Genomic DNA, 14,172 nt, shown 5'->3' on the forward strand with positions numbered 1-14,172 from the left:
GTGGAGTCCTTTAATGCTAACCACTGTAGTCGAGTCTTGGCAGGAAGTGAAACAGATACAGGAAGAGGCAGAAGCAAAAGAAAAGGTATTTGGTTAATATCAGGATGCAGACAAAGAGAGGAAGATTAAATTTGGGTTTACAAAGATGAAAGACCAGCAATGCCCGATAGCATGATTTCAGACATGGCCAGAATGTACCATGGTCAGGCTCACATTGGTAGAGATGCTATGATTCGTCTTTTCAGACAAACTTGGTATAATCCAAAATTCAGAATGATTGTTGAAAATATGTGCCAAAGTTGTTTGGTGTGTCAGCAATTTAATCCTAACAGCAGAACCGTTGTAAGCTTGGGAACCATAGGACGGGAGGGTGGTCCATTTACAAGGGTTCAGATGGATTTTGTTGAGCTGCCTCCATGCAACAGACTTATTCTTGTAATAATCTGTTTGTTCTCTCGATGGGTGGAAGCCTTGCCCACACGAAGAAACAATGGGTTCACCGTTGCTAAACTGTTTTTACATGAGATAATACCATGTTTCGGGTTCCCGGTGACGATTGAGTCAGATCGAGGCCCTCATTTCCAAAATGAGCTTATGCAGCTGATCTGTGAAGCTCTGGACATTCACCAGAAGCTACATTGTGCTTACAGACCTGAGGCTTAAGGAGTAGTTGAACAAGTGAATGGAACAATTAAAAACAGAATTGCAAAAATGTGTCTGGCAGCAGGACTTAAGTGGCCCGATGCCTTGCCACTTGTTTTAATGACACTAAGAAGCATACCGGACAGGAAAACTGGACTAAGTCTAAATGAGATTTTGATGTGTAGGGTGATGAGACACCTGTCCAGTACCAGTTGATAAGTTGTTGACAATTAATGATGACATCATACTGGATTACTGCAAACATCTATCTGATGTGGTAACTTCTGTGCTCCACCAGGTGGGAACTGAGTCAAATTCAAAAGAGAAAAATCCAGCTCTTGAACTAGTCCCTGGAGACTAGGTTCGAGTGAAAGTGCATCTCAGAAGGAATTGCTTGGTACCTCGGTGGCAGAAGCCATGTCAAGTTCTCTTGGTCAGTAGTACTGCAGTTAAGTGTGCTGGACTGAAAAGGTGGGTTCATGCTAGCCACAACATTGGTGTGCCTGAACCTGAATACCCGTACAACGGTGAAAGTACAACTGACTGACTCTGAAGCTGAACCAGAAAAAACTCCAGATACTGAAGATCGACAGGAACGTCGACATCTGGAAGCCAGTTCTGCGTCTGAAGGTGAAGGGGAGGTTGTGGAAATAGCAGATTCAGAAGATCAATCTGAAGATCGAGAATCGGTACAGACAGACACCAGTAAAGACGCAAAGGTAAGTGAAGGGAAAGTTGTTGAAGAGAAAACTGCAGAACAATCTGAAAACTGAAAGCAGGAACGGAAATCCTGAGACTGGGGAAGAGGAAGTAACTCACAATAAGGATGAGATTCCAATGCCCAGCTATGAAGGTGTTCCTAACAGAGTAACAGAAGAAAAAGCTGAGTCTGATCAAGACAAAGACATTGTGAAAATCATAATCAATGATACAGTTGTAGATACTGAAAGTGAAACTGATGACAGTGCAGACGAAACTCCATTAAGAGAAAGCCCAAGAAAAAGAGCTAGGAGAGTGGAGCATAACACAGTAGAGCCAAAGACTAAAAGACTGCGAAGGAGACAATTGGCCTAAAGAAACCGATGGATTGAGATTCAAAATAGTGAACGAAACAAAAGAACAAGAGGAGCCAGTAAATGAGATCACTAGCCAGAAGGAAACACTGGGTAAGAAAATAGAGACTATTCAAAAGCCAAAAAGAGTAGGGCGTCCAAATCAAAGGTATAAATCACCTGAGTGGACGTATATCGTCCTACCACCAATTGTTAAGGTTAATAGCAGTCAAGCAAACCTGTACAACCCAAAAATGATTGAGAAAAGTGAGTAAAAAAGTCAACCTTGAAGAAAAGAGATAGGTGCTCAAAGTATATGATATTAAGTATAAAGTCCGAAGTCCTGTGAGACGGATATTGTAAATATACAAGAGGTCGGAGTTGACATAAGGTCGAAGAAAACTTGTTAGAAAAACTTAACTATAGTATAATCTAGAATAGGATTGACACAAGGTTGAAGAAATTTTTTTAGTGGATTGAGTGATATAAAAGTTGTCGGTAACATAAGGTAAAAGAAACTGCGTTAGAGAAAAACGGCAATCAACAACCACAAGACAAAATGTTCTATTTTTAGAAAATGGTGTAGATGTTGCTCAATATGTATGGGATTGTTGATATTATGAGTAATTTTAGCTATTGTTATTCCTTTTCAAGATAGTCTAACAAAATAAAAACCGAATGAGAGTTTAAATAAGCCAGATGAGAAAGAAAAAGTTCATGAGACTCGTGTATAAATCAGAAGTGCATCAAGATAGGTGAATTAGTGACTACACAAAAAATACATTTTCAAAGTTATTGCTCGAGTATTTTAAAACTATGAATGTCGAAGACTTATGTTTGTGTAAAATTGCCAGCATCAGTGTCAGAAGGGGTGACCTATCACCACCTTCCTCTCACATATGGAGTGACATGTAGTGTGATTGCAAGTTTGTTTTATCAGACTGGAAAATTTGAATATCATTATTCCAATGTAGATGAAATATTTGCAAAATTAAAAATTGATAGTACATTGAACAAAAGAAAACCTGCAAAAGAGATGGGAGATTATTTCTTAGAATTAGATGAGCTGACACAGGAGTATGCTTTTAACAATAATTTGACATGTAAAATGAGAATTAGAGAAAGCATTTTTAAATATGGTTGAGGAAAGAAGGATTGCTTACAAACGAAATGTGAAAATGAAACATGCAACATTGAAATACTTTACATTTGATGAGAGTATTGAGGATAAAAATGTGAATTATCGATTAATATAGATGCTCCAATGTTAGGGAAATTGTGTATTAGAAGAGACAATTCAATGTATGCTAATTATTTTGTGGGAGCAAGTCAATGTCAAGATACCTATAGATTTATAGGGGGCTGGGGATTTAAAGGAGGAGATGATCCTGTTTTTCCTGGAATTTATTTTATTTGTGGGAATAAAGCTCACTATAGGATACCAGACCATTGGTATGGGACCTGTAATGTGGGTTTGGTCTTTCCTAAAAATTTTCATGTAGATAGAGGTACTAATGGAAAGCATGAGATCGGTAAAGTCTTAAGTCGAAAAAAGAGAGAAAGTGTATAAGAAATAATAGGTGATGTATTTGGAGCACTGATCCCAGCAGTGGGAATTTCATTTAAATGCAAATAGAATCAGAAAATTGTCCACAATAATTGATCGATTGCCAACAGATACAGCAGGAGGATTCCTGATGGTTAATACGGAAATGATTGCAATGAGAGCAATGGTGATGCAAAATCGACTTGCCCTTGATATCATTTTTGAAAAAGAGGGAGGAGTCTGTGGGATTTTAAAAGTGCAACATAGTTGTACTTATATCCCAGATAAAAGTCAGAATGTTGAAAAGTATATTCTAAATATTACAGATTTGCATAAAGAAATTGAACCACTGGAGGTTGAAGGTATCCTTGGAAAGCTAGGCAAAAGTTTATTAGCAATTAGGCACTGGTTCCAAGAAATAGGTAGTGCAATTATAGGTAAAATACTAACTCCGATAACAATTTTAGTGATAGCGATTTTCCTGATAAGATTATGCTATATATGCAAAGGTAGGAGAGATTTTAGAAAGGCAATAAAGAAGACAATTCAAGACCGAAATGCAAGGGAAAGAGAAAAGAATGAAATAGAAATGGAAGACATCAGGGAGAAGATGTTCAAAGACTCAAAGGAGAAAGATACTACAGTATAGATGATACTAAACTGAAGAATTCGAAAAATGTTCTGCTAATTTTTCCAAAATTTTGAGATGTTTGGTGGTGAAATCACCAGATGAGAGAATTGATGAAGCAAGGTGGCAAAACAAAATTGTGTACCCCTTGTGAAATCAATGTTCCATAACATTAACTAATGGTGTGTTGTGGTGTATTAAATCAACAATAGTATAAGATGCACATACATGAACATGATGGCATACTAATTTTGCTTGCATGAAGCAATATAATTAACTAATTGGTGTTATTGTGTTGTGAACTAATGCATAGTTTAAATATAAATAAATGTAATGTGAATGTGCTTATTGTGCACGTTATTGTGCTAAAAGGTCGTCGGATATGCAAGTATGAAACGCATTTATGGGGCTTATCTGCTAGGTAATAATAAATGGGGAATCATTAGTATGGTGGTAGGTAAACAGAAGGGTTTCAGTACCATAATTTAACATGAATTTGTGTTTGTTTCTATGATAGTTCCAAAAGTGGCCTCTGAGGCCTAAAAAATCTGGTTACTCTGGCTAACTGTGAGCAAGTTCTGGACTACGCATGCGTGCCCAAAGCCTGCCAGCGAGAGTGAGCTGCCTGTGCTCGGATGGGAAATTCAAGGCTGCTTTGCCCTGAAGTTAGGATGATTGGCAAAACATGGACGGTCAAGTGTTCTGAAAGTGAAATGAAGCTCAACGTTGCGAGTGAAGGAAGTGACCAGGCCAGAGACTGTCCTAAACAATAAACGCATTATGATTTCGCTGATTCACCATGAATATGATGTTGTAATGGTGAGATGTTCACCCACCCCAAAATTGTCCAATCAGAACCCGAATTGGTGATGTTAGATACTTTTTAGATAGATTAAGTTAGGAAATTAGTGTATAAAAACTCCTGATTTTGCTTAGAGGGTGTCGCTCTTTCGATTTCCTCTCGAAGTGCTGTCGGATTGAAGATCGATTCCTGGATGTAAGATACTTCAACTTATTTTCTTGTTTGCTTTGCAGGATTGAAGGATGAGATGAGGGCATTAGTTAGGGATGTTAGGAGAGAATGAATTTGGAACTATCTGTCTTTTGCTAAACTCTTAACTGACTTCTAAATAAATTACTGTTTTCTGAGCTCTAAACAAAATGATCATCCTGAAATAAAGTTTAAGACTTTTACTTAAGAAATAATCAATGCCTAAATGTCAGACATATTAAAGTTTTGCTTTTAATAAAATTGGGAAAATGGAATATTAAAGCTCGTCTTGTGATTTTTCTATGCCTAATTTTCTTTCTAGCAGATCCATTGCCACTATGGTGGTGTGTCTGAGTAAAAGTCAGGTTTGTTAAACCATGGTAAATCGTTTAACACTATAGGTGTAAATATGAACTGATTAAATAGGTTTATACACTCCGCCAAATGTTACAGCATTACTCCTCTGTATTTCACCAATCCTTGAAGCCGAATTAAGAGAATAGTGTAAATGTGCAGTGTTATGGGCCCCACTGACGAAAGAATGTGTGTTCGCAGATTTCAGGGAAATGGTAAGTGCTGATTAGAAATGATTTTTGGAGTTCCGCTGTAACTGGTGTATAAAACATTCTATGGGGTGTGAGTAAGTGCATCAGTGAATCTGTGGATGATGTTATCACTGATGTCGTCAGTGATATAATTTGAGATGAGTGAAAACACGGACGGGGGTTATATAATTTGAGATATCTGCAATGTCACTGACCATATCATGAGTGTACATATGTGAGGTCATAAGCAGTGCATTGCAGGGGCGTGAGTTATAGTTAACTCGGGTAACTATAACTGCTGAATTTCTCTGGTTTTGATGGAGCAAAATCCGACCCCCAACTATAATGTTACTGTAACCATTGTGTTTTTTGTGAATTTCTACGTTTAAAAAAAAATCTATTTGCTCATTATAATGTCCTTGTAACCTTTGTTTTTTTCAGTTAATTTCTAAGGTTTTTTAAAAAGCTGTCACGTTTGCATAGTGGTGGAGAAAGGGGGCAGGGCCTCTGAACAGCTCTCAGGAATTACGCTGTGTAGGATATACAAGCGGTACAAGGAGGGCTTCTGGCCCCCAAGGTCCCTCCGGAGCCTAGGGGACTTTATCCCCCAACTAATATTGTGCCAGGAGAAATGTTTGCAGAGTGGTAAAGAAAGGGGGCATGGCCTTTGATAACTTCTCAGCAATCTGGCTGTGTGGGACTTACTGGAGGTAACAGGAGGGGTAGTTGGTCCCCAAGGATGTCCTTGGGGGACAACTACCTCTCCTATTACCTCCAGTAAGTCCCATACAGCAGGATCGCTGAAATCTTATAGTAGGCCAATCCCCTTTCCCCACCACTCTACAAACACACCTCCTGGCGCATTACTGCTTAGGGATGAAGTCCACTTTAGTCCTGAGGCCCTCAGGAGGCAAGGGCACCTCATCCCCCCCACCAGCAGTGCGCTGAGAAGGGCATTTGCAGAGTGATGGAGAGAGGGGCGTGGTCTGCAACCACCTCTTACTATGTGGGCTTACTGGAGGTAACAGATGGGCTAGTTAGCCCCTAGCGACCCTCAGCAGTGAAGGGGACTTCTTTGCCCAACCAAGAGCATGCCAGGAGGCACGTTTGAAGAGTAGTTGAGAAAGGGGTTAGGGCCTCCAGCGAGTTACAGGCTTTGGAAGTTTATTTTTATTTCAGTATGGGAGGCTGTGTGGCCACCCTTCTCTTGATTGTGTGAAATAAAAATTCCCTCGGATCAATGTAACTAACAGTCACCTTTCAAGTTGTCCATTCAATATCTCATCCACACTGGTGCCAGAGTATGGGACCCCCACAGTTATCAATATAAACACACTATTATAGGAACTGACAAGTTATGAATAAATATACAAATGTATTGGTTAATAAAACAGTGTTAAAAATATAATTATGAGAATCACATACATAATCCCACAATCTTTATAAATTCATAAAAACAAATTCCAAAAAAAAAACATAATTAGGTGAATCATAGAAAACATCCCAGATTCTTAGTTTGTTGGGATCTATTAACAAAAACCGTCAAATTTCAAAAATACTCAGCTCGATATTCCCTTGAATTTAATTTAAAAACAACACTGAGGTCAACGCGTTTTGGAATGCCGTCTAAAATGCACCACCTTTCTGAAGACAAAAGTAGTTGGTTGTCTCTTTTTTCCCCCCAACATTAAAATGACCAGAATTATCTCCTCAGTATCGACCTCCTGGGCCCAAATTATATGTACGGTCCTTACAGACGGATACACCCTGTCTTTCTGGTCATGATTATTATCGGGCACTTAAAAGTGATACTTCTTAAAATGGTACATTCAACAATTAGGGTGTCATCCTCCAACTGTAGGCGCCCCTTTCCTCACCACAATGATGGCCTTGTAGTCACGGGTTTATATGGTAGTCTACATGAATACAAGCAGGACCCGAGGGTTTCTATCGCACTCTTAGGTAGTCGGGCAAGCAGGAAACAGATAGCTCGAATCCTTTGGTATCCTTGGTCATGAATGGACCCCCAGCGTTAGGGTTTCCAGGTACGGCAAACCTTCTTTCGGGCTGAGGTGTAAATCATGTATGGTCCTGGGGCGCAGCAAGACCCTTCTCTTGAACTTTTTGGGCCCCAGAGAACATATCCCCTGGGGCCTGACTCATTGTTTCATTTTTTTTCATTAAACGAAATGGAAGGGGGGCTGTGAGGCCCCCATCTGAGGCCAATCCCAGTCCAAGGGCCCAATTCCCTGGAGCCCGACCATTTTTTTAAGCATATTTTTTTTTCCAAGGGTGGGAAACCAAGCGGCAAGCCATTCCCAAGCCATTTTTGGTCCCAGGGACTCATTGCCAGGGACCAGGCCATTTTCCTTTTCTTTTTAAGGTAGGGGGTCTGTGTGGCCCCTTCCCGGGCCTTTTACGACCCCTGGGACCCCATTACATGGGGCATGGCCATCTCCTTAGCAACAGTGGGGGTGCCTGAAGCCCCCGCGGTCCTGGCTGGCTTCTGCCTCTTGCGGGAGCGAGTATTGCTTTTTACACCCAGGGAGCTTCTAACATGCAGCTCCCTGGGTGTAAAGCAAAATGTGCTCTTCATTGACCAAGGAGAGCAAAGTGCTCTCGCTTGTTCAAAGCAGGGACCCTCGTTTGCTATGGGATGGCGGGAGCAGTGCTCCTGCCATTCCATAGCAAACTGCAATGTCCCGATGGTGGGCACCCCAGGACATTCCTGGAGCCGGGCCTGGATAGTAGCGGTACCCTGGGTCATTTATGGCTCCAGGTGGGGGGCAGCGAAGCCCCCCTATAATTTTGAACATAACACTGAGGAGGTGGTGGTCCCCGGGGCAGCAGGGGTCATGTACACCCCTGCTTTTTTGTATACTACCGCTAGAGAAGTAGCAGTCCCAGGGCTGCATGGGGGTGCCAGAGCCTCCCCATTCATCTGATTTCAGTATAGCCCCGGGGAGGTAGCAGTCTGTACATGGGGCTGGCAGGGACCACATGCCCCCCTGTATTTCACAAAATTAGCCCCAGGGAGGAGGCATTCCCCAGTGCGGGGCTGGAACCTCCAATGCATTATCATCAAATATAGCCCCGGGGAAGTGGTGGTCCCTGGGGCCCCCACATCTACATTTTTATTTGCTCCCAGACCTGGCCCGCCCAGGGGCCTAAAGTAAAAAGTGTGAGAACCCATGTTTAAAAAAAAAATTGCCAGATTCGCGAATCCCACCTAATTTTTTTTTTCAAAAAATACTTTTTGGGCCCTGGGGGTTCCGTAAGAGTCCCTTGGCGTCAGGGTGGTTCTACACTGCCCCCTTTTTTTGTGTTTAGGCTCGTGACTCAACCGAGTCACAAGATTGCTGCCAACACTTCCTGGTTTGACGTGTTCGCAGCCAATCAGAGCTCAGGCACGAGATCAGATGGGTTCGCTGATCCACCGTAGCCACAGTTGTATATCTGGGAAATCTTTACATGTCTCAGGATCTACTGAACACATTTACACTATTTAGCAAAAAGAGTATTTTCAGGACCAAGAGCTACCTTTCTGTCAAATGTGGTATAATTCTGTTCAGCAGCTCAGGCTATAGGTGCGTCAAAAGTATCCTATGGAAATTAACATGGAGAAAAAGTGTTTTGGGACCCACCAATTTTTCTCGACCCCCACTTTACAGTTCACCCAAGACAGGAGCTCAAGTGAGGGTCAAAATATTTTTGAAAATGTCTTTAGGATTTGTCAAACGACACCAGAGTTATTGGAAAATCAATATCAGCTTTTTGATAGTAATCAGATCCTAACTATAACTACCTAATAAATAAACACACATTGCATACAATAGATGTTAAAGTTATCCTAAATAGTCTCAGTTTCGAAATAGAATATTCACGTTTGAACGAAATCCCAGCATGTTCAAAAGTGCTTATCAAGATATCAAACCAAACTTACTGCATAATACAATATGGCACGTACCTTGCAACAGTTCAACTTGTTGATGAATTAATATGTGGTCTATCTGGAACAAAAGAAAAAAGATGGGAAAAATGAAGCACATTAACCAAAAATGACAATGCTTTATTAAAACGAAATTATATTTTGACTATCAGTGTGGAATGAGCATTCAGTAAGGATGAAGTGAAAGATGACTACATATTCTGAATAGAAAGGTCATCCAAAGTTGCATTTTAGATCAAATTACAGCCATATAAAATAGATTATTTAGTGTACTGTTAGAAATGGGGGTCTCTAGTTGACAGAGGTAGGTATTTGTTCAAGTAGGGACCCTTCTTCCAAGTAAGTGAAAGGGGGAAACAACCCCTGCTCATCCCCCGGGTAGCTTGGCACGAGCAGGCAGGCTCACCCCAGAGACAGTGTGTAAAGCATTTGTGCATACATACAGTAAAACATTTTAAACACTACAAATGGACATCTCGCATCATTTTAGAAAAATAAGTAATCTTTATCTAAATCAAACAAGACCAAAACATGAAACTACAATGCAGTAATAAGAATTTGACTTTCAAAAGGTAGATTTTTTCAAAAGCAATTTGCAGATGCAAGACTTTTCACACAAAGTACCTTGGATGCGTCAAAATCAAAAGCAAGAACAGCTGTAGGGAAGGTGATTCGACGGTTCCTTATGCACAGGGAAGGTGATCCCGTCTGTTCCTTATGCGCAGGGGAGGTGATGCATCGGTTCCTTACTGCCATGCAGGGGAGGTGATGCTTCAGTTCCTTACTGAAGAGGAGGTGATGCGTCGGTTTCTTACTGCGGCCCTAGCATCCTTGTAGACTTGCCGCACTGGAGTGATGTGTGAGGATCAGGATGCATCGGTTCTCATTGCTGTGGCATCAACGGTGCGGTGTTGATTTCTTCAGCCACGGTCCCATGATGCACCGATTCTTGAAGCCGCACATCAGGCCCTGCATCTGAATCAGTGCGGTGATTTCGGCCTTCATAGATTGGTGCACTCGATGCAATGATTTCTCGGACCACGGGCAGGTGCTGCATCGGTTTCTTTGGCGATGCATCGGAAACAGGCAAGGATGCGTCACCCTTCTCGTTGCATTACTTTCCCAGCTCCCAACAGCAGGAACAACCTACACAGGCCCAGAACAGCAGCAGGCACCTCCTGCTCAGACTCCCAACAAGGAAGTTCAGGGGAGCTGGGGGTTAAGTCTTTGCATCCCTGAGACTTCAAAAACAGGGCGGCGCCCTTGGTGATCTTCCTCAAGCAGGGGACGCAGCAAGTCCTTATCCCGCCCTTGCCAGAAACAACCACTGCAGATAGCACACAGCAAAGGGGCAGTACTTCTTTTCAGTTTCACCAGCTCTTCTCATTGGCAAAACTTACTCTTGAATTCCAGAAATTATCAAAAAATCTGGGGTCTGGGCCCCACTTTTTATAGCACAAAATCCTTTGTTCTCTGGTGGCAGAGAAACTCTTTGCCCAGCCAAAACCAGTTCTGTACTCTCTGGTGCAACTTTCTGGCAGGAGGTGGAGACAGCACTGTCCAAGGCAGACCAGGCCTATTCAGGTGTGAAAGAAATATCCTCCGCCCACTCTGAATGCAGCCCAGGTCTATTCAGCCCAGCCCTGTCTCGCCCTGGAAAGGCAGAAAACACCTCACTCCCCACCCCCCAAGTGGCTGTCTGAACTGAATGCACATCCCCAGCCCCTGTCCCTCTAAAGCTAGACAGTCAATATACAACCCTACCAGAGGCACACAGGATGGCTAAGCAAGAGAATACCTACTTTCTAAAAGTGGTATTTTCAAACACAGAAGGTAAAAAACATCCTCACTAAAAGATGCACCTTGCTATTCTGAGTTTAGACATGCTAAATGTTATCTTCTTGTTGTGTCCCAGTGGGAAGTTCTATTTATAAGATGTTATAAATAAACTTCCATTCTGTCCTATGGGACAGATAGACTTAATAGTAAACAAGCATTTGCAATGCAATTGGTCTCGCATTAGGAAAGTTTGAGCTATTGGTATTGTAAATGACACATTTTTTATTTATGTTTTGTTTTTGAAAAAAGCGAAATTAATAGCTTTGTCATTTACAATGCCAATAGTTATAACTTTTGCAAACGTGACACCTATAGAATTTGTAATGCAATATGTGTTGTATTTACGTGACATATATATTGATATTACAAATAACAATGGATTTTCATCTTTTAAATAATGAATACTTAAAAGTTATTGTAATTTAGAATGGCAATAGCTTAAACATTTGTAAATAACTTGTGAAGATTATGTTCAGTGTATTTTATTGTGACGAAAATCCAAGAACACAAGTGAAATATTAACATCTTTTTGTTACATTTGTAATAAAGCTTGAAACCTAGAGATAACATATTTGAACCAGTTGTTGTTGAATGGTTGCACAGATTGATGCTGTGGTGGCGCTGAGTGATGTTGTGATGGTGAACGAGTGATGCTGTGGCATTCAGTGATGCTGTGGTAGCGCATAGTTATGTTGTGGTGCCCCTGAGTGATGCTGTGGTGGTGCTGAGTGATGCTGTATGCTATGTTTTGTTTTGCTATCTTATGTTTGGTTTTGTTACGCTATGTTTTGCTATCCTATGTTTGGTTTTGTTACGCTATGTTTTGCTGTCCTAAGTTTGGTTTTGTTATGCTATGTTTTGCTATCCTATGTTTGGTTTTGTTATGCTATATTTTGATATCCTATGTTTGGTTTTGTTATGCTATGTTTTGCTATCCTATGTTTGGTTTTGCTATGCTATGTTTTGATATCCTATGTTTGGTGTTTGGTTTTGTTATGCTATGTTTTGCTATCCTATGTTTGGTTTTGTTATGCTTGCCATGCTATGTTTTGTTATGCTATGCTATGTTTTCTTGTGTTTGGTATGCTATGCTATGTTTTGTTGTGTTTTGTTAAGCTATGCTAGGTTTTGTTAAGCTATGCTATCTTTTGTTGTGTTTTGTTAAGCTAGGCTATCTTTTCTTGTGTTTTGTTAAGCTATGCTATGTTTTCTTGTGTTTTCTCAAGCTATGCTATGTTTTGCTATGTTATGCTATGCTATGCTATGTTTTGTAGTGTTTTGCTATGCTATTCTGGCGAGGGTGAGGGTGTGTGAGGGGTGTGAGGGTGAGGGTGTGTGAGGGTGAGGTGTGTGAGGGTGAGGGTGTGTGAGGGTGAGGGGGTGTGAGGGTGAGGGGGTGTGAGGGTGAGGGGGTGAGTGAGGGTGAGGGGGTGAGTGAGGGTGAGGGGGTGAGTGAGGGTGAGGGGGTGAGTGAGGGTGAGGGGGTGAGTGAGGGTGAGAGGGTGAGGGAGGGAGGGTGAGGGAGGGAGGGTGAGGGAGGGAGGGTGAGGGGGTGAGGGAGGGTGAGGGGGTGAGGGAGGGTGAGGGGGTGAGGGAGGGTGAGGGGGTGAGGGAGGGTGAGGGAGGGTGAGAGGGTGAGAGGGTGAGAGGGTGAGAGGGTGAGAGGGTGAGAGAGGGTGAGAGGGTGAGGGAGGGTGAGAGGGTGAGGGAGGGTGAGAGGGTGAGGGAGGGTGAGAGGGTGAGGGAGGGTGAGAGGGTGAGGGAGGGTGAGAGGGTGAGGGAGGGGGAGGGTGTGTGAGGGTCAGGGGGTGTGAGGGTCAGGGGGTGTGAGGGTCAGGGGGTGAGGTGGTGAGGTGAGGGTGAGGGGGTGAGGGGGTGAGGGGGTGAGGGGGTGAGGGGGTGAGGGGGTGAGGGGGTGAGGGGGTGAGATGGTGAGTGAGAGGGTGAGATGGTGAGTGAGAGGGTGAGATGGTGAGTGAGAGGGTGAGAGGGTGCAAGGGTGAGAGGGGGGTGAGGGAGGTGTGAGGGTAAGGGGTGGGTGAGGGGGATGAGGGGTTAAGGGGGTGGGTGAGGGGGATGAGGGGTTGAGGGGGTGTGAGGGTGAGGGGGTGTGAGGGTGAGGGGGTGTGAGGGTGGTTGGGGGTGTGAGGGTGGTTGGGGGTGTTTGGTTGCGTGGGTGTGAGGGGTGTGGGGTTGACAGAGGTGTGGGGGTGAAGGTGAGAGGGTGTGTGAGGGTGAGAGGGTGTGGGTAAGTGGGGGTGAGGGCATGTGAGGGGGTGTGAGGGTGAGGGGATGTGAGATTGAGGAGGGGGTGAGGGGGTGGGGTGTGGGTTTGAGGGGGTGTGAGGGGGTGAGGGTGAGATGGTGTGAGATTGAGGAAGTGTGAGATTGAGGGGGTGAGAGCGTGGGGGGTGAGGGCTGTGAGCAAAACTACAGGGGAAATCCATGCAAATTATGCCAGATCTAACATGTACCATATGTACTGGTAGGCACAGCTGCACCTTACCCCTCATCTTCCCGATCTCCTATGTCCGAAGCACACCACATCCGTTTTTGCAAATCTGCATTTAGTACGTTTTACAGGTGACTACATTTTTCTGGACTATCAAAATGGTATTACATTGAAATCATGCTCAAACATGTTGTTCATGAAAACTAATATATCGTCCTGGGAAATATTTTGCACCAGCTAAACCCTCCAAAACGTTTGTCATTATTGTCTAAAAAAAACTGCTGAGTGAGCCGTACATCTTCACAGGATATAAAAGTGACTACAAGAAGAAGTGCAAGAAATGTTTTAATAGGCAGCATTCGACACAAGAAAGGAAATGGAGTGTTGGAAAAATGTTTTTTGTAAAGAAAACCGGATGGATACGTAAATGGAGATCAGGATACTCCGGTTCAGCAAAGATTACAGAGGCTCGGAAGAAAGTTGTGGTTTTCAGTGGAGAAGTTTGGAGTATCTCGTGTTTGGCTAAAA

The 14,172-nt window shown here is 42.8% G+C and overlaps 1 protein-coding gene across 1 annotated transcript in view; it reads right to left on the reverse strand.

The window, feature by feature from the left end:
* Window positions 1-14,172, reverse strand: part of LOC147683689 (phospholipid scramblase 2-like) — a 469,436-nt gene that overhangs the window by 99,854 nt on the left and 355,410 nt on the right. The window contains exon 8 of the mRNA XM_086944891.1: window positions 9,372-9,414. Coding sequence (XP_086801017.1) covers window positions 9,372-9,414 — 43 coding nt within the window. The remainder of the gene's footprint in view (window positions 1-9,371; window positions 9,415-14,172) is intronic.

This window comes from Lissotriton vulgaris, chromosome 11 (assembly GCF_964263255.1).
Source record: "Lissotriton vulgaris chromosome 11, aLisVul1.2, whole genome shotgun sequence".
NCBI lineage: Eukaryota > Metazoa > Chordata > Amphibia > Caudata > Salamandridae > Lissotriton > Lissotriton vulgaris.